The sequence below is a fragment of the Drosophila erecta genome, unplaced genomic scaffold, assembly GCF_003286155.1.
Source record: "Drosophila erecta strain 14021-0224.00,06,07 unplaced genomic scaffold, DereRS2 tig00000021-arrow-pilon, whole genome shotgun sequence".
In the NCBI taxonomy this organism is placed as follows: Eukaryota; Metazoa; Arthropoda; class Insecta; order Diptera; family Drosophilidae; genus Drosophila; species Drosophila erecta.
Window position 1 is genome coordinate 5,196,988 of NW_020825198.1, and position 26,705 is coordinate 5,223,692.

Consider the following 26,705-nt stretch of genomic DNA (forward strand, 5'->3'; position numbering starts at 1 on the left):
TTGATGCACAGCCAGACACCCATCTCTAAGAGAAAGTAATCGATGACCGCCTATAAAAAGACATCGACTGTATCGAGTGCACATCGAGTTTTGTTCCAGCACTAGCAACGCTGCGTTCGCGTGAATAAATAATTAATTAATTGCTGAAAAAATGGATTAGCTGGCGAAAACATGCATTCGACTAAGTGCAACAGCAGTCGTGCGCAGTACTCAGTAATCGGGCGTTTGTGAGCGTAAGCGCCAGGAAATGTGTGGCTAAGAAAAAAGTAATGGTTTGACAAAAACAACAACGCTAAAGCCCAAAAGTGCTAATAAAAAGTACACACATACGCACACAAACACACACACACACACGCTCTCGCGAGCAAAGGTGAAAATTATAAATTAATAAATACGCGATGCGATCCCATACGATCCGATAGCATATCAAATTAGCGAAATATGCTCGATTCTCGTGCTGATCGGATCAAAACTGTGAATTGCAACAGAAAATAATTTCAAGGTTTGCAGCAGGCGAATAGAAGGCGAAAAGGTAATTGAAAAATAGAACGAATTTTGGCACAAGCGCACTGTAGCTATATATTTTTGTTGTCTGGCCGACCGTGGCTGGGTGGGTGGGGCGTGATTTTGGGGGCCAATCTTGTGTGCTGCTGCCGTGTGTGTGTGTGTATGTGTGTGTGGTGAAAACAACAAAACCCGCTTACCCCGCAGGAGCCCCCTACCCCTCTCTATCCGTCTTCCGTAAGCCCCACGCCACTGCACGAAAAAACGAAAAAGACGGCAAAGCGGAAAGTGAGTGCAAACGAAAACAATTGAAAGGCGAAGGAGAGTGTGTCAGAGGTAGGGGAACGGGTGTGCCAAATGCCCTGTAATGCTGAGCTCTCTCATGTAATTTACCGCAATTTTGCCCGTGCATTGCTCAGTGTGTCACTCTCACTCGCACACACACACACACGCCACTGCAGTCGAGCGCAGCAAGGTCTCCGTCTGTGTGTGCGTGTGAGTGAGTGCTCTCCCCATTTTCTTGACAGCAGCAGCATCATTCCTTTTGGGCTGTCAGAAAAAAAAAGGCGCGCGCTCCTTTTCGCCCGTTTCGCTCTGCCTGCCTCGGCTGCTGCTGCAGCTCCACCATTTTCTTTCTAAATCGCTGACGCCAGCGCCAATCATTCGCCATCAGCCGCTCCTCCTCCGCGGTGCTCCCCACTGCAGCTTCCAGTGCAGTTCAGTCCAGTGTCGTCTTCAGCTGAGCTTCGTATTGCTAAACCAATTCTTCTGTTCTGTGTTGTTGCGTCTGCAATTTTGCAGATCTAATCAAATTTATTTGCAACGTACATATGTAAATAAATGCGTTCGGAATATGTCAAGCGCCTGTGATCGCGACTGCTAAAAGGGCAGCCAAAATACGAAAATATATAAGAGCGTGTGAGTTTCCAGTATCCTGTACGTGTGCGTATATGTGTGTGTGCTTGTAGTCTTCCAGTCGCGTTTGTTGAACTTCGGTCTGTTTTTTTTTTTTTTGCAAGCCGGTTGGAAAACAACAGCAATTGCAGTGACGCATAACCTCAAAGATCGACCCGGGCATGCACAAGTACCGTTAGATCGAGGCGGGCCAAACGACTCGCTCTCTCTCAGGCGCAGAAAAATGTGAAATTTCACATAAAACATTGTTTAATAGTAAAGAAGTTAACATTGCTATATTCCAAAGCAGTAGCTGTGATTTAAATGCAGTAATTGGGGTCCGTTATGTTTTACTGCTTGCCCACACATGCATGCAAACAAAAGTTGGGGTACCAATACACAGTCAGTTACATACATTGCCTCTGGATTAGATTACAGTCAACACTCGATTGTGCAAACTGGGACAAAGAAATAAAATATGGCATTCATTTCTTGAAATCACTTAAAACTTGATTATAAGAACAATAAACTGATATATTTTTTAAAATGTATTGTTTCCAATTCCCACATTCACTCCCATATATTGATTTGTTCAATGTTTTGGGTGCTTACTGTGGAAACAGTTGAAACACGGCAAGCAAAATCGAAGAAAGTCGCCAGAGTAAGAGCAATAATAACAACAACAGCAACGGCGGCAGAAGAAACAAGATTCGAAATGGGCACACACAAGCAATGGCAAACGAAACTAAATGAAAAGTGCGAAACTGCAAATAAAATAAAACCTAACCAAACTTCTCGCCCCCGCTCTGCTTTCCCGCCCGGAAATCGAAATCCGAGCGCCAAGTCGAAATCAACGATTTCGTATTTGAAATGTTTGTTATTTTATTGATTTATCGTCCCTCGTCATTTGCGCCATCAAAGCGAATCGAAGGTGTTATATATTTGTTGCTTGTTTATTTGCTTTCCTGATAAGCCAGCCGACCAAGCAAATGCTAATTTCCATTCGTCAATTACAGATAATTGTTGTTGCTATTGCGCTTGTAAATTTAACAAATTAGCGAAAACTGATTTGATTAAATTCGAACGTTATTTGCGGCTTAAAGTTTATTTTATTATCGCTGCACGGCACTCTAATACCGAGTGGAGCAATGGCGACAAATCCATGGAATAAGGGAGAAGTTTTTGATTCGATCACGTGGTTCGGAATTGGGGTATTTTCCTATGGATACAACTCTTGAACCTTAAACATTTATAATAGCTCAATTATTAATCCTTGTCCGTTTTCTTTACTTGCAGCAACGCAACCAAATAATCACAAAGAAGCCGTAACAAATACAATACCATAAATTATAATAGGCACTATACCCAAAAAACAAGAAGCAACTAACAACGAGATGAAGTACGCAACTGGAACTGACAACGCGATGACCTCCGGCATCAGCGGCCAAACCAATAACTCTAACAGTGCATCCACCGAGATGCAGCCAACCACATCAACGCCTACTGCAGTCCACAAGGAGGCCACACCCACAGCCACGACGACGGCAACATACGCCAATGGCAATCCCAATCCTAACGCCAATCCCAGCCAGAGTCAGCCGTCCAATGCGCTGTTCTGCGAGCAGGTGACCACCGTGACAAATCTCTTCGAGAAGTGGAACGACTGCGAGCGAACCGTCGTGATGTACGCGCTGCTTAAGCGACTGCGCTACCCGAGCCTCAAGTTTCTACAGTATTCCATCGACAGCAACCTGACGCAAAACCTCGGCACATCGCAGACCAATCTGAGCAGCGTGGTTATTGACATCAATGCCAACAATCCGGTGTACCTGCAGAATCTACTCAACGCCTACAAGACGTTCCAGCCATGTGACCTGCTCGACGCCATGTCCTCCTCGTCGTCCGATAAGGACTCAATGCCATGCTACGGCAGTGATTTCCAGATCACCACGTCGGCGCAGTGTGATGAGCGGAAACTGTACGCCCGCAAGGAGGACATTCTGCATGAAGTACTCAACATGCTGCCACTGCTGAAGCCGGGAAATGAGGAGGCGAAGCTTATCTACCTAACCCTCATCCCAGTAGCCGTCAAGGACACCATGCAGCAAATTGTGCCCACGGAGCTGGTGCAGCAGATCTTCTCGTACCTACTCATCCATCCGGCGATCACCAGCGAGGATAGACGAGCGCTCAACATTTGGCTGCGTCACCTTGAGGACCATATCCAAGCGGCTGCGGCGGGCCTGACAAATCGCAGTTACTTCCTGCAGCCCTCGCCGCAACTGGTCGCTGGTGGCAGCTCAACAGGCAGTGGTAGCTGTTCCTCTTCGGCGACCAGCTCTTCGACGGCCTCCTGTTCGTCGGTGGCCTCGTCCTCGTTGTGCCCCGCAAGCGGCAGCCGTTCCTCACGCACCAACGACTGGCAAACGATCGCCCCGCCCAGCAAGCAATTGCAAAACAAATTGGCCGGTGATTGGCGTGGCAGCGGAGGCGGCAGCTCCAGCGGGTCGATCAATCCACTCTGTGATAATCTCAATGGTATTACCCTGAACGAATTAGCTTCTAGTCAGAATAGCCTCGGACTGTCGCTGGAGGGCAGCTCTTCCCTGGTAAACGGTGTGGTTGCCGGAGCAGGCTCAATGCTGGGAATCGGTGGTGGCGATGATCATGACACGTCATTTAGCAAGAATGGCACGGAGATTCTCGATTTTGATCCAGTCACGGCGGACATGGGTGAGGCCTGCAGTCTGGCCAGCAGTAGCCTGTGTGGACGTAACGGTGGAAATCCTGTAGAGGATAGATCGCAACCTCCGCCAAATCTGCAGCAGCAGATGCTTCAGCCTCCTCCCTACGCCTCGATCCTTATGGGAAACGTGGGCGATCAGTTTGGAGAGATCAACCGATGGAGCCTGGACAGCAAGATTGCAGCACTGAAGACGCGTCGCTCGAACAGCCTCACCACGCAAACGATCTCTAGCTGTTCCAGCTCGTCTAACTCATCGGTGATCACGGTCAATGACAACTGCTCCAATTCAACGGAGAACCTGGCACAGTTCGCCAACAAGCCCCGTAGTTTTTCCTTATCGATTGAGCATCAGCGCGGAGCCTTGATTAACAGCGGTTCTGATACTCGTCTGGATGAATTCAAGCCCAATTATATTAAGTTCCATACGCGCAACGTGGGCATGTCGGGAATTGGACTCTGGCTAAAATCGTTACGTCTGCACAAGTACATCGAGCTGTTCAAGAACATGACGTACGAGGAGATGCTCTTGATCACAGAGGACTTTCTGCAGAGTGTTGGCGTCACCAAAGGCGCATCCCACAAGCTGGCCCTCTGCATCGAAAAGCTGAAGGAGCGGGCCAATATTCTTAACCGCGTGGAACAAGAACTGCTAACGGGTCAAATGGAGCTGAGCACGGCGGTCGAGGAGCTGACAAACATTGTGCTGACACCAATGAAGCCACTGGAGTCTCCGGGACCACCGGAGGAAAACATTGGTCTGCGTTTTCTCAAGGTCATCGACATTGTGACCAATACGTTGCAGCAGGATCCGTATGCTGCCCAGGACGACGAGACGTTGGGTGTGCTTATGTGGATTCTGGACCGCTCTATACACAACGAGGCATTTATGAATCATGCCAGTCAACTCAAGGACCTGAAGTTTAAGTTGTCCAAGATGAAGATCTCCATGGTTCCTAAAATGCATCACGTCAAGCCAGCCGGTGTCGGGCCAAATAATGGGAACATAAACAAGCCAAGGTAAGTTTTTGGATAGTGAGAAAAAGACAAAAAGTAATGCATTGTAAAATTGTGTTTTTTAGATGGAATGGTAAGACTCGCAAATGCGATCCTAAAAATGGCAGCAACGATAGGATTAACAACCGCAAAAACTCCAACGACATGCTAAACTTTTCGCTAAATTGCCTGCCACACCCGCTGCCCCATCATTCGCAGCAGCCGCCGCCGCCCCTGCCACAGTTTGACTACAACGGCTATGGCGGGGGTCCATCCCATCAGCCGCAGTACAAGAGCTCCTCGTATCCAAGCTTCATGGGTAATCCACAGCAGCAGCCACCACCGCCGCCGCCTACTAAGTCGCACCATCACGCCCAGCAAATGCAACAGATGCTGCAGCAACACAACCACTTTCCAGCGCTGCCTCAGCAGACGCCACCGCAATCGCATCGTCGGTCGCTGAATAATCTTATTCTGGTGGCCGGAGGTCCGCAGCAACCGCAGCAATTGATCTTCAAGCCGGGTCAGGGAGTACTCACCAATAACGGATCTAGCGACAACCTGGGTTTGGAACGCAATCAGCAGCCGCAGCAGCAGCAGAGAAAACTTAGCGGAGGAGTGACCAGTGCGGAGCAACAACCAAAGAAGACCATGGCCGCTGTTGTGATGGTTAGTAATCCAAACCAGAATCAGGAGCAGCACGATCAGCCGCAGATCCTGATCAACAACAATAATAACAACAGCATGCTGAACAACAATTTGATTAATCAGCAACAGTTGCAACTGTTGGCAGCAGCTGCCGCCGCCGTGGGCAGTGGCAGCTGTCTGTGCTCCAATGGTGGTGGCGTAACTGGTGCTGCCTGCGTCCACAGTCTTTGTCACCAAAGCAGCAAAAACAACAACCGTGCCGTAGATCATTGCCTTTCACAGTCACCATTGGTCAGCCTGGGCATGTCGCCCCATGTCACCGAGTACAAGATGAACGACTTTAAGAGCCTAGAACAGCTGGAGACGTTGTGTCGCCAAATGACTGAACAGGCAATGAACTGAGCAAGATTTTGGGCTATCTGAGTTTTAAAATCATCGTAATGGCGTTAGATTTGAGGCTGCCAGCAGTTTTTGTGTTCACTTAGCTTTGAGCCGTGTTTGAAGTTTGATTTCATAACGAACATAAATGTTTTTATATCTAGGTATTTAAGATTCGTGTCTATGTTTGTGTCGCGTCAAGTTGTCCACCCTGCGTCTCTTTTCACATCCCGCTCTATAATCGTTTTTAGTTAGTAAGACGATAGTTTGTTTTAATGTTAAGTTTATTAACTGTGTGTCTAGGCGCCCCTAAAGATATGATTAACTGACTCGGGCTTGCAGGACCAACGGCTGGCCGATGGACTTGTGGAGCCCATGCTGCACTCCCCAACGGAAATCGCATGTCAGCTGTCAGCGGGGGCGTGGCATCTACACTGTCAATGTTATTAATGTATAGGTTTCGTAAATGTTGTCGCCATTTATATAGTTAAACTAACAAGCCAAGCCCATAACAAAAACACATCGCAACAACAGAATACAGTAACTTCTCTCTACCTAGGAAAATTTGGCCAAATTTGATCAACATTTTACGCTATTCTAACCCTAATCACAACATCGACTATTTCACTCACTATCAACCACGTCGCCAAATGAAAGAAATACCCCGATCTAAACGACGACGAAGAAAAAAGTTTATCTAGTAAAAAATTATAAAATGAACTCTGCATCGTGACCATGAGACTGACTAAGATTACTTTTCGCAACTATAAAAACTAGAAGGAAGAAAGCTGGATGGAGAGGGAATTGAAAAGTGAGAATTGAGAATTGAGAAACGAGAGCTGAGAATTGTTTGCGCGAATCAAAACTAGGCTTGCTGAATGAAGTAGTAGTCACATAATGGATATGTTTATATATACACGTACACATAATTTATTTTAAATTAAAAGGAACATATTTGCTGAACCGTAACTGCACCAGAGGAAATCGCAACAGCGGAAACTACCACTAGACTAAACTTTAACAGAAAAGAGTTTCAATGTTTCACTGTTTGTGTTTTTGAGAATCGGAACCACATATTGTATTTTGTATATTTAAGCGTAAGCCAATCCCATGTATTGCATACCGATCATGATCACCATTGTCATTGATTAGACTATCTTTACTATTACTATTATGTTTGCTTTAGTCAATTGTTTATCATGTAAATGGCAAGCCAATCACTCGATATGTTACGTTTTAGTTGTTTTTTAAAAATTATATATATATATTTATATATACAAATGTATGTCGCTAAGCTTAGGTTCAAACAAACGAAAACGACGATGGGCCAAGCTGAAAAAGAAGGCAGCCAAAAAATATTTACCTTAAGAGCGTAAAGAACGTAAAAACATGTAGTCTAATTGTAAATGTATAAAACCGAACAAATGCATGTGTAAATCTTGGTTGGATATGTTTTTGTTTTCTAATTTTTCGTCGATATTTCCAAGATTAATTTGTTAACAACAACCGCAACACTGTAAATCGCTGATGCTTTTATTTAATAATAAAAACCTATTGTACGGCCAGTTGGGATACAAAAATAATCGAAACCTAATTGTCAAACTTTAGCGAGTTCAAAACGATCCACAAACTAAATGGTTTATTGTAAAGTGCAACTACTCGTAGACGAATGTGCATAAGTCAGTTAAATGTTCGCAAGTTTATCATAATGCGAGCATAAACCAAGCGTGTACCTACCCACACATATACACACATACAATACCTACATACATATATTTATTTTCAATAAATTATTTCGAGATTTAAAAATACCCATGCTGTTTACCTAACAACCCAGGTTGCCAAGCGTCTCCCTTTTGTTGTCCGGCGTAAAACAACTTCATACCGAGGCTAGCCTTCAAACACGTCACACGAAATTATCGAAGCGATTTTCAATAGTATATGCAAGCTCAACTTTTCCGGAGCAAAAATTATTAGCTGTACAGAATGAGCCGACATCGCTTCAACAACGTGCAGATCAAGGCTTTGCCTGGAGGTCTGATGGCGCACCTCGAACCGGGTGCGGATGGCGGGCAGTCCACTTCGCAGAAGCTGCCCATGTGGCCCAGTGAACGCATTCCTCCTGGCGGCGCTGGAGCCTTCCACTCGGCCAAGGTGCAATATAGCAAGGAGACAGCTGATCTGCTCCGATGTAAGTGGATTTTGTGCATGGCTTTCCCAAGTGCACTTCACGTACGGATATGGGAACCATCCATAAAGTCAATAGTGTAACTTGCGCTTCGTTATAACCTCCCACTTAGTGCTTGTCAAGGAGTCCAAGATGTCGATGATGGTACGCAAGCAGATCGATGAGAGCCTGCGCAGTGGGGAGCCATTGCCTCTTCCCGAACCGCCGCGTCCCAATACCAACAACGATCCTGACAAGGAGACTCTGGCCATCTTGGATCGGGCGCGTAATGCCAAGCGTAAGAATCTACGACAGATCGAGGCGAGTGGAGCCTACAAGCAGAGTTACTATCGCCCGCCCGCTGACAACCGGATGCAGGGAGAGAAGGCCAAGTCACAGCTGCAGTTCACCATGGCCGGCACTCATTTGCCGGATCCGGCGATCAAGCCGCGACGTCGACCACGTGAAGAGCAACTGGTGACGGAGGAGGATCTCATAAATGAGCGTAAGTTCGAATATTTCCAAAATGGAAAAATAATTATACATTGAGATGCCGCGATTCTGTAGTTTTGGACCAAATCAACGAGCGTGCCGAGTGGTTGACGGAAATGGAGTCCATGGGCCAGGGTAAGAAGTATCGTCCGGAGATTCGCGACCAGATTGCCGAGCGTCTGCGTCGCATACAAGCGCTGGAATCCAAGATGAAGATGAAGTCCGATGGCGGCTTCCGTTTCGTGGACTAAAGGTGTGATTCTGTTATTAAAGTTTTACGATTTCTTTGAGACGAGCACACCAAATAAATAAATTCCAAGATTCATTTGAATTTTATGGGAATTTATTGTAACACTCGATTAATAAATAGCTTTATTCAACTTATTCGCATTCGTATAATTTGGATTTCGTTAAATTTTCCTTTCATCTGGCACATATTTAATACACACTCATTATAACAATGCAAGAAGCCTAAACGCAAGTACTTTTGACTTCAGATTCTGGCAAAATGAGTATAAAGTACAATGTTGAAAATTCAAGTGGTTTAATTAAAAGTACCGAATAAATTACTTGATTATTAGTTTATGTGTATATAGAATATACGGCCGTATATATCTGGACCTACGCACTACATTTTGTATATATATATATATGTATATGCACGCATCTGTTAGTTCAAAGAGTAATGCTCCTCCATTCAAAAATAGACTTTTGTGACCTCAGTTTGTGCTCAACCTCGGATTCAGGGGGTGGTGTGTTTAGCACGACGGCATGTGGCACCGAAATTCGCTGGCTGCTTCTGCAAACCGATTCCGGATCAAGTAGCCGCTAATCACTTCAGCCACCTCGTGTGGACGATCTTCGTGTACGGCATGTCCGCAGCGGGCCAAAACCTGCATCTGGAAGCGACCCTGCATCTGGCCAACAGTCAGGGTGCGGTCCAAACCATCGATGCTGGCGAGAAGCAGTTGCTTGGGCAGGCGCAAGTTGAGGAACTTATCGCTCAGTCCCGAAAACCAGCCCACCCAGTACTTCTCCGACTTGGACAGATCTATGCGCCAGGTGTAACTGAGAAGCAATCAATTAAAACTGAGTTAATTGCCTAAAATAAAGTACATTGAACTACGTACTTTTTGGCCGCTTCAGTTGTCGATTTGGTCGTGTTCGGCTTCTTGAAATCCGTGCCAGCTGCGCTTTCTGAGGAGCCATCGGCGGCGTCATCGCCCGGCGGGGACGATTCTTCATCCTCCGAAATACTAAACGGATTGGGAAACATACTGTTGTGGTGGGCCTCCTCCAGAACATCATCGGGTAATGGCAGATCATTCGTTGCCAGTTTGTTCGTTGTACAGCTGCGTGGGATTGATTTATTATTATTACTTTTCTGGCAATTCCGACAGTCCTACTCACTTGATTATCTGTCCCGGCATGGACACTTTGGCGCTGTCCACATTGCGGACTTGGCCGCTTCGGATGCACCACTCGATGGCATTCGGAATACTCTGGAAATACTTTGGACGGGAGCGCAGAAAGCTCTGCATGCTGGCCAGTGCCTCCATGGCAGTGCCCTCCACAACATCGATGACGGTTATTCCAATCAAATTAGGTACCAGAGCCATGTGGGCAAAGTGGACGGCGATGGCGCCGCCCATCGAGTGGCCAACCACAAAAAGCTGCGGCACTTCCTCAGGGTAGAGCTTCAGGATTAAGTCTCCTATGTCCCTGTTAAAAATATTTTAAACATTAATTTTAATTAGAAATATTTTCAAGTGCTCTATAGTTTCAAGCTTCAGCAGTCTTTAAAGTAAATACAAAAGCCTAAAAAAATATTTTAAATCAATTAACTCAGTTGAATAATCATTCTTAAATAAAATAGATCGACCTCATTTAAGTACAATGAGCTTTTTTTTTATAAATAAACAGATTATGCAAGTTTGGCATGATCGTTCATATAGTTATTAGCTAATTGCGAGGAGTTTTCGGCAAAATATTAAAAATATTGATTTTTTTAATGTAAACAGTAGGAAAATGTTCATGACCATATCTCAATCTAAAAGCTAAATTTCTGGGGTGCTTTTAACGTATTAATGGGATTGTGGATTAAACGTACTTAGCCAGCGTATCCGCGGAGAGATCGTCCTCGTCATCCACCTTGCTGTCCCCATGACCTCGCATATCGATGCACAGGCACTGGCAGTGGATCATGCTGGTCACCTCCGACTAGAATGGGTGTATTAAGATAAATCAATTGAATATTTGACAGTAACTCACACAAAAGTGGGCCCATGTGAGGGCCGAGTAGCCACCGCCGTGGAGCAGAAGGAGAACGGGACCCGGCTTCTCCGGCTGCTTGGTGCGATAGATGCGGAAGGTGCGATGCTCATCCACCGTGACGTCCTCCTTCTCAGCGAAGAACTCGTTCCACATGCCCGGCTTGTAGTCGCGGATGCGCGACTTCTTGAACGAGTCCCTGCAATTAGCCAAATTGGGTAGAGATTGCGTACTCCCCATTCCAGTCGCTGAACCTCCCCTGCACTTACGCTCTGCCAATGCGCCCGCCAGGAATTGTGGGTGGCAGCTTGCCCTTCAACATTGTGCGCTGTAAACTCGACATTGATTCGATTGTCCTCGCAGCGTGTTCAACAGGTGGTGCTCCTACGGTGCAGGTGCAAGTGGTTATTCGCACAGTCGTTCCTTGCAAATATTCGTTTTCGAAAACAAAAAATAGTTCCAATCCAACGATGATATATTGTAGTGTGACCGTCAGCGAGAAAACCAAAACTGACGCCAGCTGGCAGCACTGTTTCAAGAGCTTTAAATGGCAATGCCTTAGCCTGGCAACGCTTAACCTTAACAGTCAACATTTCAAATCCAAAATCTAATATTTTTAGCTTCTGCAATACAACTCTCTAAGTGGATAAGGCTTTTCTTCCTTATCCATGCTGGAAAGAGAAAAACCTTGATTGGATCGGCTTTAAAGCTTATGTTTTGTATATCTTAATGTCTGTACATTTTAATCATTTCTACGTAAAAAGTATAGAGCTCCACAAAACACTTGCCGCTTATCAGCTTAGTAAATACTTCACATTAATGGAAAAATAATAAGCAAGGTAATGGCCTTTCCTTAAGTGGATGCCAAAACCACTTTTTAATGCAGACGAAATTTAAAAACCAGTTTTTTAGAATTCGTAAGTTATGAATATGTTTGCCCCATTTAACGGTAAAGACAGCTACTTATGTATAAACACACAAAGCTCTCAACAAGTTCCTACTGATACACACAGTGCAACTTCGCTAACGGGGAATCTGAGAGAACTGGAAAAGAGCATCTATATTTTAATGCATCTACATGTGTCTCCCTGATAAGGAAGTACCACTGTAGTGTTCACAGTATTCCGGACTAAGCAAAAACGGAAACGGCACGGGCCGGATTGCTCAGTTGCTTGATGGAACGCGACGTGCTCACACCGAAAACTAGAACTCCTCTGTGATAAGACAGTCCCAAGTTATTTTGACCTCAAACGGAGAAAGATAAGACATTGTTGGGTATGTATCGGCAAAAGTGTAAAAACCTTAACTTAACCCTTTATATCTCTGTTTATTCTGGTATGTAAACAAAAGGTAAGCTCAATAAAGGTTAAGTTTATGGTTTCAAGATAAGATGAAAGCCATGTTTGTTATTAATGGTCTATTTAGATTAAGTTTAAGCGGTGATACTTACGAAATACATATACCAGCTTGGATCCTTTATCAACAAATGATTTGCTATTAGTTAGCACTCGACATGGTATAAATTTGCATATAAATATACAAAATAAAATTAGATCCATTACGCATTTCAAGAGTTTAGGCTTTGGCAGACCTGGCAACTCCTAAATAACAGCTGTTGGCTATGCCTCTCTCGCTCCCGCACGCCCTTCCATTTCATTTGCCGGCAGAAATTGCACTTTTGTACTTGTTTTTGCCCAATTAAGCGGTCAAATTGGCGTCAATCTAATGTTTTAGTGACTTTGACGCCATTTCCCCAACTGATAACCGGAATGTTAGTACATAACTTTGTGTGCTAATAGCTATTTGGACATATTGATAAGGTGAGATGGGTTGATAAGCTAATTTTAGCACAACCACAGGTGCATTTGTTTTTCCCTTGTTGTTGGCTATTTGTTTACGTATGTAAATTGTTTTTGCCCATAAATTTAGATTAACCAGTTGCGACGCCTTTACGGTTCGTCGACTGCGAAACTAATGTCCATTATTAAAATTGCATCCGCCCGCAGGTGAACATGACGGCCAACGGGAACGGAACTGCTCAGGTTTTGGGTGCCGGCATTGAAATTGTGGCGCAGCAGAAACTCCAGCCGGAATCCAAGATTTACGAGCGGGTGCAGCAATTGAGCGCCTTTTTCAAACAGCAATTCGGAGCGGATCCAGACTTTATCGTTCGAGTGCCAGGAAGGTGAGCATTCCCACTGGTGGTGCCCATTTACAGACCCTTATCGATTATATCTGCTCCTAGGGTCAACATCATCGGCGAGCATGTGGACTACTGCGGCTATTCGGTGCTTCCCATGGCGGTAAGCCAGAGCATATTCCTCGCAGTGGCGAAGAATCCGAGTGATAGCCAACTACAGCTTAGAAATCTAGAGGAAGCGAAGTTTGCGGGCTACGATGCGGATCTCAAAACGCTCAGGTGGGTGAATCATAATGAATGATAACAACCGACCTTAAACACTGGAAAATTTTCCATTTAATTTTGTATAATAGCAATATCAGCTTTTAAAGCGTTATCTAAAAGAATATGGTATAAATAAGTCCAAATAGTATTATTCTTGTAGGCAGATTTGAAAAATAAGAATGATTATTTGAAAACTTTAATAGCTTACTTTTTTGGTATTTTAGAATCGAGCTTCCAAAGAGTGGTGGACCTGCTTGGTATAACTACTTTTTGTGCGGCATCAAGGGAATACAGGAGAGCCTCGGCAGCCAGTGGAAGCCCATAGGAATGCGCATTGCTGTGGACGGTAATGTGCCCTTGGCGGCAGGACTCTCCAGTTCCAGTGCCATGGTCAGCTCCGCTGTCTTGGCCACCGCCCACGTCCAGGGCAAGAAACTAGATCGCAGGGAGCTGGCCTCCATTTCGGCCATGTGTGAGCAGTATATTGGAACGCACAGTGGTGGTATGGATCAGGCAATAGCCTATTTGGGAAGAGTTGGCTGCGCCCATCATATCGAGTTCCATCCCAAGCTCAAGGGCACTCCGGTGACCTTGCCAGCGGGCAAATGCTTCGTTGTGGCCAACAGTCTGGCTCAAAAGAACAAGGCTGCTTCATCGGACTACAATGAGCGAGTGGTTGAATGCCGACTGGCCACTAGATGGCTGGCCAAGCGTAAGGGTTTGATCAACTGGGAGGACATTGTGCGCTTCATCGACCTGGAGGAGGCGTGCCAAATGGATAACGCGACTTTCGAGAAGTTGATAAAGGACAATTTAACGAAGAGCAATTATACGCGAGCGGATATCTGCAAGGAGCTGGGAGTCACCGAGCAGGAACTGGAAACCAAATTCCTCTCCGCCAACACTCGGCACATGGAGCAGTTCAAGCTGCGTCAACGTGCTCTGCATGTTATTCAGGGTAGGTTAATAATTTACAATCAGGATTTCAGATTTAATCTGAAATATTGCATGTACGTTAGGTTTATTGATCACCAAATGAATAATTGCACTCAATTAATAAGGCGTTGACATTCAATTGTTGTCTGAAAAATTGCAAGATCAGTTTTCAAATTTGTAACATTGTTTCCGTCTTACAGAATCCGGTCGCGTGGCCAAATTCCGGAAAATTTGTGAGGAACTGGCCGGCGGAGCCAATAAGGAAGGTGCAAAGCAGCTAGGTGAACTTATGCGACAATCCCATGAGAGTTTGCGGGAGCTTTACGAATGCTCTCATCCTGATGTGGAGCGCCTGATTGCCATATCGAACCAGCAGAAGGTTAGCGCTCGAGTCACAGGAGCTGGGTAAGAAAACTGATATCCTAGTGGCACTCTAAACTTAATTAAATATGGGTTTTCAGTTGGGGCGGTTGTATAGTGGCCATGTGCGATTCCGTAGAAGCAGCTGATGCGTACATAAAGGCTTTGAAGCGCGATTACTATGCTCAATTGCCTACCCATCTCCTGGAGCGTCATCAGCCCAACAACTTTTGCGAAGTGGTCTTTGCCACACTCCCAGGAAACGGAGCCGAGTTGTATATACAATGAACGCTTGTTTAGCATTTTAATCCAACTTTTATACCAAAATCACCCAATCAGTCACTATAATCCAACGGTCATTTATAGAAAAAACATTTAATATGTATAGTACTATGTACAATATATTAACAATTTACAAGCTAAAATACAACAAGGCACGTGGGAAACGGAACTCATCTGGCTTCGTGAGTTCTATCTGCTATTCAGGTAGCCGGCGTTCTTGAAGAGCTTGTACACCTGTTCGCGCGGAATTTTCTCAGCCTCGCGATGTACGACTGCCATTTCCTTCTTCGTAAGCAGGGATTCCTTGGCCAGGTTGGCGGCGATCACGGGATCATTGTAGAACCGCGCACTCTTCGACAGCTCAGCCGGCAACTCAGACTCCCACTGGGCATTGCGCACCACCGCGGGATGGGCATCGGCCGTGGCATATCCCTGGTACTGGTTGGCCGGTTCGTAGGCGTGCGCAACCGGCAGACCCAGCGCCTGGTGGTAGAAGAACTGGGCCCGAACCGAACTCATGGCCAGAAGCAGGCATCCAGCGAGCAGCATTACTTGGCAGGCGGTCGGCATGATTGGCTACAGGGAGGGGAAGAAAAGGAGCAGGAGCTGGCATTATTGTCCAACGTTCTAATAAAGCGATACGGACAGATTTATTGCCGCTGGTCAGTGGCAGTTTTTAATCTACAAGTCGGCTGTCAGTTTCGTGCGTCATAAATTATGTACGGGAAAATCAATTATCGCATATGGCCAATGGAGTGGGCAACGCGGAGATCTTGGCTCAAACTGTTACAGTTGTTAATCCATGAACTTTTTTGCAGCTGGAACTGGCTTTTTTATTGATAAGAATTGGACTGGCCGCGAACTAAATGGCGAGCTTTATTTGTCAAGCGTAGAGTGCTCCAATTTGGTCTCAACAAAGCAATCGCAGCTTGAGATATACATAAGTACAGTGGTCTCTCTGGGACTATTTTTTGGCCTTCAGCAACTTTTGGAAATTTAATTAAGAAAACCTCAGTAGAAATGAAATGTATTTAAATCATAATATGATAGCGATTATCCTTTAAAGTCGTTGATTATTCACTGCGAACTGAAACCCTGAAATAATCCTTGAAAAGGTGACATTCGTTAGATATTGAACACTCTCTAGTTCTTTCTAGTTTTTAATGATCACAGCCACTGTACGTGCATTTTTATTATGCGCCATTAAATGCATTTACATATTCCAAGTCCAAATTGATACGTTGATTCAGCCAAAGTCAAGGTTACGATCCCACACAACCGAAACGAATTTCGGTTCTCCAAATCACCCACTCGCACAGCACACGACACTCACTTTGATATGGACTTTTTTTAGGGGCTAATCCTCGAAAGAAGCACTTCAAACGAAACTGGAACACCTGGGTGAAGTTGAGACTGTAAACTGATCATAGAATATCGAGACGGCGAACTTTTATTCGCTTGCCGTTGAATGCCACAAAAACGAGTTGAACTCAACTTTGTGAGTCAACCGATTTTCGAATCCCGCTCAAAGTCGCTTCTGAGCGCCGAGAATGAGTCAAGTTTTTCAGACCAGGCTGCTTTACATTTTATTAAATTAATTATGGTCGAAGCTGAGCGGAGTGGAGTGGGGTGGTGGGGAGTAGTGGGACTGCAATCTGGTACAGACTGACCTAGGCCTAGGCGCTCAGATCGGGCAATTAAAAGCAATGATATCTGTCTCCGTTTCTCATGCTCCATAAAAGTGCCCCCCAAAAAAGGTCGGATTGCCAGTCGGTGTTACGCATGGCAAAAGTCGCACAGATATATGTCTTTGTGCACCATATACATATACTCGGAAAAACAATAGCTCGACGAATAGATAACTTAATTGGTTTTGCATTATTCGGAGGTTATTAATTACTATCTTATTTAAATGACAGCTGTCATATATAACATATCAGTCCATCTGAGCTTGCAGTTGACTTTTCGCAGAATTAAATATATTTTCAAATGACTTAGTCTTATGTAAGCTTTCTTACAACGAATGCCCGATTTCGTGCACTGTATAGGTAGTACAGCGATTACAATGATTGACAAGTTTGCTCAGAATCCATGTCCGACTCAATCCGAGCTTTGTGCGATTTTGAAAGTGCCGATTGACCCTGAATTTAATGCTGACTGAGCCAGTAAAGTCTGAAACACCAGCCGCGCTCGGTGGCTGCACATGTTTGACCCTAATTTGCCACGGGTGTCGGGCCAGCATATATCTGGGGTTATTCAACCGATCAGCTTAGGCGGAAGCATTATCCGGAGTTGCCTGCAGTGGATTGGATAATTGCCATAGTCACTTGCCGGATTGCCGGATGGCAGCCTTGAACTTTCCCGATCTCAGGTGCGTACCTATATCTTGGCCTGCGATTGGTATTTACTTACATTGTTTGGCTCAGGTTGGTTAGGTTTTGGACTTCGAATTCGCCTCGTCTCTGGGAGTGGTCCCTCATTTATTGGCCGTGGCAGATTTGATATTTAATTAATGGCCATTTAGCGACTTTGTAGATGCATATTAAATAAACAAATTGCCTGGCCCCTGCATTGTTGTCTGCGGCCAAAGTTAATGAGCTTGGTCTTTGAACTTTATTAGGCTTTGTTTGCAGCTACGTGACCGAAAATTCAGTGGAACTCTGTGTGTGTAAGATGGATATTTGTAGGAATTATGAATTCATATTTATCATGGGTTCGGTGCTCACATCTCATAATCATAGGTCTTATTCCAAAATCAACATTTTACAAGATAGAATAAAGTTATATAAGGTGTCAAAGTCATCATTCTACATGATGGAATGAAGTTACTTACATCTTTATTTCATCTTTATTTACGTGTTAAGTCTTGTATAATTATTATATGTTATTTATTACCAATAATGACTAGCATGGCAACTGGTGTTTTTAAGTTACAGAGGCAGTACTGTGGATGTTTCCAAAACATGAACCCCTTTTATTACATATGTTTTTCGCTTAATTTTTATGCCCATTGCCTCGACCCACACGCAGTGCCTGCCAAGGACGGCCAATGCAATTTCAAGTGCACGAATTGGTGGGCCAATGCAAACGACTCTCGGCCGACGCGGCGTATGAGCAACATCCGCTTTGGCGGGGCGGCGCATAAAGTATACGCACCCGAGTCCGAGTCGAGTGAAAGTGCAGTGCAGTGCGGTGACCCTGAACGAGAGTCGGCCTGCCACCTCCTACCGGCTTTCAAAATGCAATTTCAAATTTAGAACCGAGCGACGGGCGAGAGAATTGAGAGCAGTGTTGATTCTCCTTCTCCGCGGGTTCTCGTTTCGATTCTCACTGCTATTTGGGCTCTCTAGTGAGTTTCCATTGCACTTGGACTGGCAGTCGACGTTTGGCAGTTTGGCGGGCGGTTGCTTTGCCGCACATTTTGCACACGTTTCGCATAGGTGTGCTATAACCAACTTTTTGACCAGCGGAAATTGTATAATAATTACGACAACAAAAAACTGACCTGGACTCAATTTGAATTTGTGTCAGTGCTAGAAAGAAAATGCTGCAGCGGCAGAAACCAACTTCTAGCAAACGATTTGGCAGCAGCCCACCAACACGAACCATTCCTCATCGCTCAGTCAAGTGAAGTGGATAGAATGGCTTTGGCAGCGGCCCCAACAGCAGGTCCTTCGCATGGCGGCTTGGCATTGACCGTGAATTCGTCCGGTGGCTATGATGGCACCAATCAATACGAGGAGAACGCGGAGCACCTGCGCCAACTGTTCAGCCGGAGCAAACTGGTGTCCTTTAGCATTGCCCACATCGCGTGCTCCGCGGGCAGTAGCAGTGGCGACAACTACATGTCCGTGGTGAAGCGTGTTACCATCACGCAGGCTCCAGCGGCAGGAAAGGAGCAGGATCAGGATCCGGAGCAGGCTGGCAGTGATATCGGTAAAATAGTTTATAAACACCAGGCGTCAGACGCCTTTAAATCCAACGCATTGATTTTTTCTGCAATACCCTGCAATGTGGTTTGAATTAAAGTAGTTCTCTTTGTTCGCTCGCATTGTTTGGAAAATGTTTTACCACGTTGTTATTTATTCAACGCTGAGTTGTTGAAATATTATGTGAACTCTTATTTATTAAGTAAAGCGTACTAATAATATTTATTTTGTACCCAGCATAGAGTATAATCCAGTTCAAACCTTAATTGCAGCGATATTAGCTTAAATGTTTGCCCGCTGAGCGGCGGCGTCGAGTGGGTTGACCTTGTTACACGCATTCTAAATGCATTGCACCCATACAGCCAGGCGAATAAGTAATATAGATTTGCTAAAGGTCAGCACGCACACTCACACACTTGCACACTCGCGGTAGAGAGAGAGAGAGAAAGACAGCGAATAAGAGCCCCCACTTCGCTCTCACGCACGCAAGGCCAGCGCAGTTCATTCATAAATAACAATTTTAGCTAGCGACGTAAACAAAAGTCAGCTGTTCGCCCAGCCGCTCTCACACAGTTTGTTTTGCTCGGCATTTCCTCCCTCCCTTCCACCAACTTTGCATCGAGCATTTTTTAGATAACACATCTCTTTGATGATTTCATACGTGAATCCTTGTGCAATGAACATTCAATTATATAGTTTTTCAAAGTATATATTTAATTGGAAAATTCAACTTTTTTTCTGCCCAGTCACGGTCATTGTCAAGCGGCAGATTGCGAGCCTTTCACGCCGTCAGCTCTACCGGTGCGAGGAGGCCTTCAGCAACGAGATCAACGCTTACCGGCATTTGGCGCCCCTATTAGCAGCCCACAGTCGCCACCAGCTGTTTCCGGTGTGCCACATTGCGGAGAGTCAGGATCGAAGGGATTCGGACGGCGGAGAGCCCATCATTGTGCTTCAGGACCTCAAGGCGTTGGGTTTTCGCATGAAGGATCGGCTGGCGGGCTTGGAATTGAGCGACTGCCTTCTAGTGATGAAGGTAAGTGAGTGAAGGACTTACATATAGTCTGTAAGCCATAGTTATTTAGCGTCATCTATTTTCAGAAACTTGCACAACTCCATGCTGCCTCGCTAGCCGCCCAAGAACTGGAGTCCTCTTCCTTCACCCATCATGCTGATCATCTGCAAGAGATTGTCTACTGCGATGAGGCGACGGACTTTTACGCCACCATTCTGGACACCTCCGTGCAGCAGGCCCTGGAAAGTCTAGGCGGCGCCAATGCAGACGACTGCTTGACCACACCTATTCGTTTGCTCAAGGAACTACGTTCCAATCTGTTTCAGAAACTAAAGCACGAGATTAATGCCACTGCAGCGGCTCCAAACAGTGTGATCTGCCATGGTGATCTTTGGGTAAACAACATTATGTTCCGTTCTGAGCCGGAGGAGGTGATCTTCTTCGACCTGCAGGCCATGCGCAAGTCGTCGCCTGTATTTGACATTCTCCACTTCATTTACACCAGCACGAGAAGGCCACTGAGGGATGTGCACACGGACACCCTGCTGGCCGCCTACTCGGAGGCACTGAGTGAGGAACTACGGCATCAGCTGGAGGATACAGCCGCTGCGGAAAGGCTAGAAGAGCTATGTGAGGCATTCTCATTGCAGCGTCTCAGTTCGGATTATGTACGTCAGGTGCATTATGGACTGGCCATCGGCATGTGGATCCTGCCAGCTGTAACCTTCGATCCGAATAACCTGCCCAATCTGGACGTGATGAGTGAGCAGAATCTTACGGGTAAGGAGATCAAGTGCACCCAGACGCTCACTACCGAGTACCATTTGCGCATCCGGGAGTTGGTGATGGAATTCTACGAACTGGGCTATCTCAACATGTAAAAAGAAGCAATGGAAAAGTATTCATAGTAATGTAATAGATTTAACGTATTAATTTTAGTGTTCACAAGAAATAGACGCTAGTTTTGCCCTCGAGGAACAATAGCTCTCTCTTAAAGGTTCCTTTATTACCGAATAGTTGTTCAAATTTTAACTTACAAAAGTTTCGTAGAAAAAACAAATCTGGCGGGGGTAAAAGCCAAAACAATTAACTTATAAAAGACAACGGACATACCGCAGGGTGGACATGGATCTGAAGGCTTTATAAGTGTAACACGGATGCGTGGAATTCCAGAAGAGTGGATCGTAGTGGCTAGTATCAATTTCACTTGTTTCCGCCGCCGCCCCATCCGAGGAATCCCTTGACAATGCCGGTAATGGAGGGTCCTTTCTTGCCGGGCGATTCCAGTTTGTCCTCCAGCGAGGGAAGCTCCACGTAGTTCATGGCCAGGTCAAAGAAAAGCGGTTTGCAGGGTATGGGCTCCATATCAGGGGTGAGCTTATACACGTTGGGTGTCTTGGTGTGCAGTGACTGATCCTCCTTGTATAGCGACAAACGCTCATACAAAGGTTTCGTGGTCTTCTGCGACTTGGTGGTGGTTCCGGCCTCCTCGCTGTTGTCATCCTCCAGCACGCTGTATGCATGGGCGGAGAACTTGCAACCGTCAATGGCGGACACAACCTTTTTGAGTTCCTCCTGCAGCTGAAACTCCGGACTGGTCTTGCCTTTCAGCGCCTCGGTGGCGTAGTTTGATGCGCGTTCGTACAGCGCTACAGCCTCTTTCCATTTCTTCATGTCAATGAGTGTGAGCGCAATGTAGTAGCAGCGGAAGGCCTTGAAGGTGATGGCCAGGTATTCCACCTCGCTCTGGTACTTGGCGTCCTCCTCCAAACCGTTAATCTGCTGCATTTCCGTCACGTTCTGCAGGATGATTTCGTACAGACGAGCCAAATCCTGGGGTCGCACGCGTTTCCCGTCGCCCACATTTTGCTGTGACTGCTGGTTGGGATCATCGAAGTTGAGCTTGGCCTTTTGAGGAAAAATAGATGCGTAAGTTTGCAAATTAACAATATTTTGACAAGCCTACCTGCTCCACTAGGCAAAGATTACGCTGTAGCGTACGACTATGGCGAATATAACTCAAATAAGCCAATAAATATTGCACGCCGGATACGGTCTGGCCTGTGGTTAACGAACGCAGCTTAGGATCCTGCTTGATTTCGTCGCGAACGGCTTGGATGGCATCCTTGCAGTCCATCAAAATACGCTCAATCAATTCTATCTTTGCATCCTGCTTGGTGGTCTTGGCCAGCGACTTGTCCAACTCCTGGGCACTGAGCAGGAACAAACGCACCTTCTCCGGACGCACGGTGACCTTGCGACCGCGCCAGTCGATCGTCTGCAGGCCCTCGCTGCTCTCCGTCTTTGTCTGACTGACCAGTACATCAAGATTCTCAAGCACTCCCTGAGCGCGCAGCTCCAGAATCTCGTCGATCTTGCCGCCACTGGCACCACCGCTGATGTTGTAGGCGCAGTAGCGCAGATTGGGCGTAAATTCATTAACCTTGGCGCGGTAAAGCTCCTGTTCATCATCGGGCAGAGCCTTGCCCAGGTTTTCGTACACCACCTGGGCGCGCTTTAGGTGCTCGCCAGCAGTTTTCCATAGCTGCAATTCAAAATGCAGGGTTCCGTGCATCCAGGCAACATAGGCCTCGCATTCCAGTTTAGTGCGCGCGTCGAAAGCCTCCGTCTACATGAACATCATCAATTAAGATCAATATATATAAATCATAACAGTGGGTTACAGCTTACATTACACAACTCCTGGAGTTGGAGGGCATAAAAACAGGCCCTGCGCAGCTTGTTGACCAAATGGAAACGCTTTCGCTGCTCCGTATTGGACTCTTGCTTGAGCTGCATGGCATACGCCCAGGCGCGCTCGGCGCTAATCAACGGTATGTGGATGAAACGCTCGTCCGCCTTCTTGCCGGTCAACTGGCCAATGGTCACGTCGCGTCTTTTAAAGTGCCGCTTGTCGCCCTGGGGGTACTTCAGGGCCTTCCTCAATCGACGGATGCGGCGGGTGCAGTATCCGCGGTACCTCTGGAAATCGCCGTGGCGCAGACCATGCTGCTGTTGGGCATCCTTAATCATGTGCAGAACTGCAGCGAGAGTGAAAGTTCAGGGCATTAGCATACAGACTTTTAGGTTAAAGGGAGCTGGTCGTCTGAGCCACCTGGCAGTGGGTTGAAGCCGACTGGGCCACTTACTCTCCACCGTGAAGATCTTGGGCGGCTCTGCCGCCACCGGAGTACTCTCCGTCTTCTCCTGAACGTCCCCAGTATTTGGATTATCCTCTTGGACGACCATTTTCTTAGTAGTCCACACAAATCAACGACGTGTAAAAATTAGTGATGGCAAGACCATTGGGATTGTCAAAAACACAAATATCGATATTATTGTGAGCGGTTCACGTGCGATACATATTTTTATATTATTATATATATTTAAAAGATATATGTTCAGTCCGAAAAATCTATGTGCATACTATTATAAATTTTTAATTTGTTTGTAAAAAAAATTAAAAAAAAACGTATTCCAAATATATTTTGTGAAACATTAGTACACAAGCAAGATACCCATAAATTCAATAAAAATTTAAATGATTTTGGTTCTGAAATTGTAAAAGTGTTAAATTTGCATACACCAATAAGAAATGAAAATATATGCATTTATAATGGTAGAGCGTATTATTAATAAGTAATTTTAGAGTCTAGATTATGGACATTAAAAAAAACTGCTCAAAACATTAATAAATTCTAAGCAACCATAACTAAATTCAAACTTACTTTTTGATATCGATAGTTTCAATTGCCCATACCCATTCGTAGTAGTGTTGAAAAACTCATCAAAGCTCCCCCCTTTTGAAACTTGTTGGCTGACACGCAAGAGCGTGCCTTCTGTCTGTTTTACAACAATTTCGGCCTAGTTCGCAGGTAATTTCCAAATATTTCAGCACACTGTCAACGTGAAGTTCAAGAACAACGCCTGACGCATGAGGCACAATAGAAATTTTCGCTGGAAACCCCTTGTTTTGGCCACGCTTTGAGGTTATACTTTCACTCATAGGCAAACGCAGGCACCTCGCCCCTGATCTCCCACCCACGAATCGGTGCACCAGATTTGTTTTGACGGTCGGGGAGTGTGATTTGCAACGTTGACAGTGGACTGATTACCATATAGGCGACTGATTAGTAGAGCGCAGCCGATTCTGAATAATTTTCTATCAACAGCATGTCGCGCAGAAAGGAGAATGAGGAGGTGGACAAGCAGACGCGTATTGCCATCGTCAGCGATGACAAGTGCAAGCCCAAGCGGTGTCGGCAGGAGTGCAAGAAGACCTGCCCGGTGGTGCGCATGGGCAAGCTGTGCATCGAGGTGACGCCCACGTCCAAGATAGCCTCGTTGTCCGAGGAGCTTTGCATCGGTTGCGGTATCTGCGTCAAGGTGAGCTAACTTAGATACAACTGCCATAATACACGGAATAACCCGTGCTTTTAATCCGCAGAAATGCCCCTTTGAGGCCATCACTATTATTAACTTGCCCAGCAATCTGGAGAAGCACACAACGCATCGATACAGCAAGAACTCCTTCAAGCTGCATCGTCTGCCCATTCCGCGTCCCGGTGAAGTGCTCGGTCTTGTGGGTCAGAACGGAATTGGCAAGTCGACCGCTTTGAAGATCCTCGCGGGCAAGCAAAAACCGAATTTGGGGAAGTACGCCAATCCGCCTGACTGGACGGAGATCCTTAGCTACTTCCGCGGCTCTGAGCTGCAGAACTACTTCACTAAGATCCTGGAGGACAACCTGAAGGCGCTGGTCAAGCCGCAGTATGTAGATCAGATCCCCAAGGCGGTACGCGGCGCTGTGGGCGATCTTCTGGATAAGAAGGACGAGAGGGAGCTGCAGACTAAGATCTGTGAAATGCTGGATCTATCGCACATCCGCGATCGTGAGATCGCTCAGCTTTCTGGTGGAGAATTGCAGCGTTTTGCCATAGCCATGGTGTGCATACAGAATGCAGATATCTTCATGTTCGACGAGCCGTCCTCGTATTTGGATGTTAAGCAGCGTCTGAACGCTGCCTTGACCATTCGATCACTGCTGCATCCCACTAAGTAGGTTGAAGAGTTTTATGGCAGCGCTTAAATTAATGACATGGTTCTATGCAGGTTTATCATCGTGGTGGAGCACGATCTGTCCGTGCTGGATTACTTGTCTGACTTTATATGCTGCCTTTATGGAGTTCCCGGTTGCTACGGTGTGGTCACTATGCCTTTCTCTGTGCGCGAAGGCATCAACATTTTCCTCGACGGCTTTGTGCCCACCGAAAACATGCGATTCCGCACTGAGTCACTAACTTTCAAAGTTTCTGAGTCCGCTACGGAGGAGGAGATCAAGCGCATGAACCACTACGTGTATCCCGCCATGGTCAAGACCCTGGGCAAGTTCGAACTGACGGTGGAAAAGGGTCACTTTAGCGACTCCGAGATCCTGGTGCTCCTGGGCGAGAACGGTACGGGAAAGACGACGTTCATTCGTATGCTGGCCGGTAACCTCCAACCCGATGGCGAGGTGGAGCTGCCAATGCTCAATATCTCGTACAAGCCGCAAAAGATTTCCCCGAAATTCCAGAACCATGTGCGCCATTTATTGCACGATAAGATTCGTGACGCCTACGTGCATCCTCAGTTTATTGCCGATGTTATGAAGCCCATGAAAATTGAGGAAATCATGGACCAGGAGGTGCAGAACCTCTCTGGTGGTGAGTTGCAGCGAGTGGCTCTGGTTCTGTGCCTTGGAAAGCCAGCGGATGTCTACCTCATCGACGAACCCTCTGCCTACTTGGACTCAGAGCAGCGTCTGGTGGCCGCCAAGGTTATCAAACGGTATGTTTTATATAGACTTTAAAGCTGCACACAAATATTAACGGTTTGCCGTTTTAGCTACATTTTGCACGCGAAGAAAACTGGATTTGTGGTGGAGCACGATTTCATCATGGCCACCTACCTCGCCGACCGTGTTATCGTGATTGAGGGTCAGCCTTCAGTGAAAACGACAGCCTTTTCGCCGCAGTCGCTGCTGAATGGCATGAACCGCTTCCTCGAATTGCTTGGTATTACCTTCCGTCGCGATCCCAACAACTTCAGGCCCCGCATCAACAAGAACAACTCGGTTAAGGACACAGAACAGAAACGCTCCGGTCAGTTCTTCTTTTTGGAGGACGAAGCTTGTAACTAAGACAGGATCACGGACAACTTCGATTGGACAGCTCGTTTCCCTATGTTCTCGTCAGCTTTCCTTCGTTAATTTTGCATTCTTTGAGAAACACATTTTCCTTCAAATTACTTTGTTATTGTTGTCGAGGATTGTGTACAATCGAAAATTGGGGATTATTTGTACTTGATTAAAGTCAGTTTTATATACGTTTTACAGCGAAATAAATAGTGAACCGAAACAACAGAATGTTGTTTTAAATGAGTCTAGCAAAAATAAACAAATTTCCTTTGTACAAAACGGCAACTTTTTACTTTTATTTTTTCTCATGTTGTGCTGGCTATGAATTATATCTATGTTCATAGTATCATAGTCCATTTGAAATGGAAACAAGATAGAATTCTATAGTCGAGTTCCCCGATTATCAGATACCCGTAACTCAGCGAGTGGAAGTGCGAAAGTGAAATTTCATATTTTTCTGGGAAATCGGTAAAAATTGCGAATAAAATTAAGAAATGAAAAAAAAAAT

General features: G+C 45.8%; 8 protein-coding genes across 16 annotated transcripts; 5 read left to right on the forward strand and 3 right to left on the reverse strand.

The window, feature by feature from the left end:
- The first annotated feature begins 35 nt into the window (after positions 1 to 35).
- On the forward strand, positions 36 to 7,605 carry LOC6544976 (protein Smaug). 8 transcript variants are annotated; one of them, XM_001971537.3, is made up of 4 exons: positions 1,019 to 1,422; positions 2,695 to 5,161; positions 5,224 to 5,806; positions 6,723 to 7,605. In XM_001971537.3, exons 2-4 carry the CDS (start codon positions 2,793 to 2,795, stop codon positions 6,762 to 6,764), a joined length of 2,994 nt encoding a protein of 997 aa, XP_001971573.1. In that variant the 5' UTR covers positions 1,019 to 1,422; positions 2,695 to 2,792; the 3' UTR covers positions 6,765 to 7,605. The 8 variants fall into 8 exon arrangements, with proteins under 8 accessions (XP_026832209.1, XP_026832212.1, XP_015013752.1 ...); XM_026976412.1 differs by lacking the exon at positions 1,019 to 1,422 and adding an exon at positions 2,415 to 2,609; XM_026976408.1 differs by lacking the exons at positions 1,019 to 1,422; positions 6,723 to 7,605 and adding an exon at positions 36 to 266 and having other exon boundaries at positions 5,224 to 6,187.
- Positions 7,606 to 8,042: 437 nt separating this feature from the next.
- Positions 8,043 to 9,206, forward strand: LOC6544977 (UPF0193 protein EVG1 homolog). The gene is made up of 3 exons (XM_001971538.3): positions 8,043 to 8,354; positions 8,464 to 8,835; positions 8,898 to 9,206. The coding sequence occupies exons 1-3, from the start codon at positions 8,150 to 8,152 to the stop codon at positions 9,071 to 9,073; spliced, it is 753 nt and encodes a 250-aa protein (XP_001971574.1). The 5' UTR covers positions 8,043 to 8,149; the 3' UTR covers positions 9,074 to 9,206.
- On the reverse strand, positions 9,148 to 11,609 carry LOC6544978 (protein phosphatase methylesterase 1). The gene is made up of 6 exons (XM_001971539.3): positions 11,363 to 11,609; positions 11,094 to 11,292; positions 10,933 to 11,042; positions 10,233 to 10,544; positions 9,953 to 10,174; positions 9,148 to 9,890 (listed from the first exon to the last, which is right to left on the reverse strand). Exons 1-6 carry the CDS (start codon positions 11,434 to 11,436, stop codon positions 9,581 to 9,583), a joined length of 1,227 nt encoding a protein of 408 aa, XP_001971575.2. The 5' UTR covers positions 11,437 to 11,609; the 3' UTR covers positions 9,148 to 9,580.
- Positions 11,610 to 12,230: 621 nt separating this feature from the next.
- LOC6544979 (N-acetylgalactosamine kinase) lies at positions 12,231 to 15,248 on the forward strand. 2 transcript variants are annotated; one of them, XM_015158271.2, is made up of 6 exons: positions 12,231 to 12,368; positions 13,100 to 13,278; positions 13,339 to 13,512; positions 13,722 to 14,455; positions 14,634 to 14,838; positions 14,895 to 15,248. In XM_015158271.2, exons 2-6 carry the CDS (start codon positions 13,106 to 13,108, stop codon positions 15,079 to 15,081), a joined length of 1,473 nt encoding a protein of 490 aa, XP_015013757.1. In that variant the 5' UTR covers positions 12,231 to 12,368; positions 13,100 to 13,105; the 3' UTR covers positions 15,082 to 15,248. The 2 variants fall into 2 exon arrangements, with proteins under 2 accessions (XP_015013757.1, XP_015013756.1); XM_015158270.2 differs by lacking the exon at positions 12,231 to 12,368 and adding an exon at positions 12,627 to 12,913 and having other exon boundaries at positions 14,895 to 15,244.
- On the reverse strand, positions 15,173 to 16,495 carry LOC6545147. The gene is made up of 2 exons (XM_015157919.2): positions 16,409 to 16,495; positions 15,173 to 15,651 (listed from the first exon to the last, which is right to left on the reverse strand). The coding sequence occupies exon 2, from the start codon at positions 15,643 to 15,645 to the stop codon at positions 15,265 to 15,267; it is 381 nt and encodes a 126-aa protein (XP_015013405.1). The 5' UTR covers positions 15,646 to 15,651; positions 16,409 to 16,495; the 3' UTR covers positions 15,173 to 15,264.
- Positions 16,496 to 18,468: 1,973 nt separating this feature from the next.
- Positions 18,469 to 20,938, forward strand: LOC6545148. The gene is made up of 3 exons (XM_001971542.3): positions 18,469 to 19,011; positions 19,751 to 20,040; positions 20,106 to 20,938. Exons 1-3 carry the CDS (start codon positions 18,717 to 18,719, stop codon positions 20,898 to 20,900), a joined length of 1,380 nt encoding a protein of 459 aa, XP_001971578.3. The 5' UTR covers positions 18,469 to 18,716; the 3' UTR covers positions 20,901 to 20,938.
- A 33-nt stretch (positions 20,939 to 20,971) lies between these two features.
- LOC6545149 (signal recognition particle subunit SRP68) lies at positions 20,972 to 23,346 on the reverse strand. The gene is made up of 4 exons (XM_001971543.3): positions 23,169 to 23,346; positions 22,711 to 23,060; positions 21,986 to 22,648; positions 20,972 to 21,927 (listed from the first exon to the last, which is right to left on the reverse strand). Exons 1-4 carry the CDS (start codon positions 23,266 to 23,268, stop codon positions 21,223 to 21,225), a joined length of 1,818 nt encoding a protein of 605 aa, XP_001971579.1. The 5' UTR covers positions 23,269 to 23,346; the 3' UTR covers positions 20,972 to 21,222.
- A 436-nt stretch (positions 23,347 to 23,782) lies between these two features.
- LOC6545150 (ATP-binding cassette sub-family E member 1) lies at positions 23,783 to 26,422 on the forward strand. The gene is made up of 5 exons (XM_015158272.2): positions 23,783 to 23,894; positions 24,192 to 24,405; positions 24,467 to 25,077; positions 25,132 to 25,848; positions 25,906 to 26,422. Exons 2-5 carry the CDS (start codon positions 24,193 to 24,195, stop codon positions 26,198 to 26,200), a joined length of 1,836 nt encoding a protein of 611 aa, XP_015013758.1. The 5' UTR covers positions 23,783 to 23,894; position 24,192; the 3' UTR covers positions 26,201 to 26,422.
- The last annotated feature ends 283 nt before the right edge of the window (positions 26,423 to 26,705 follow it).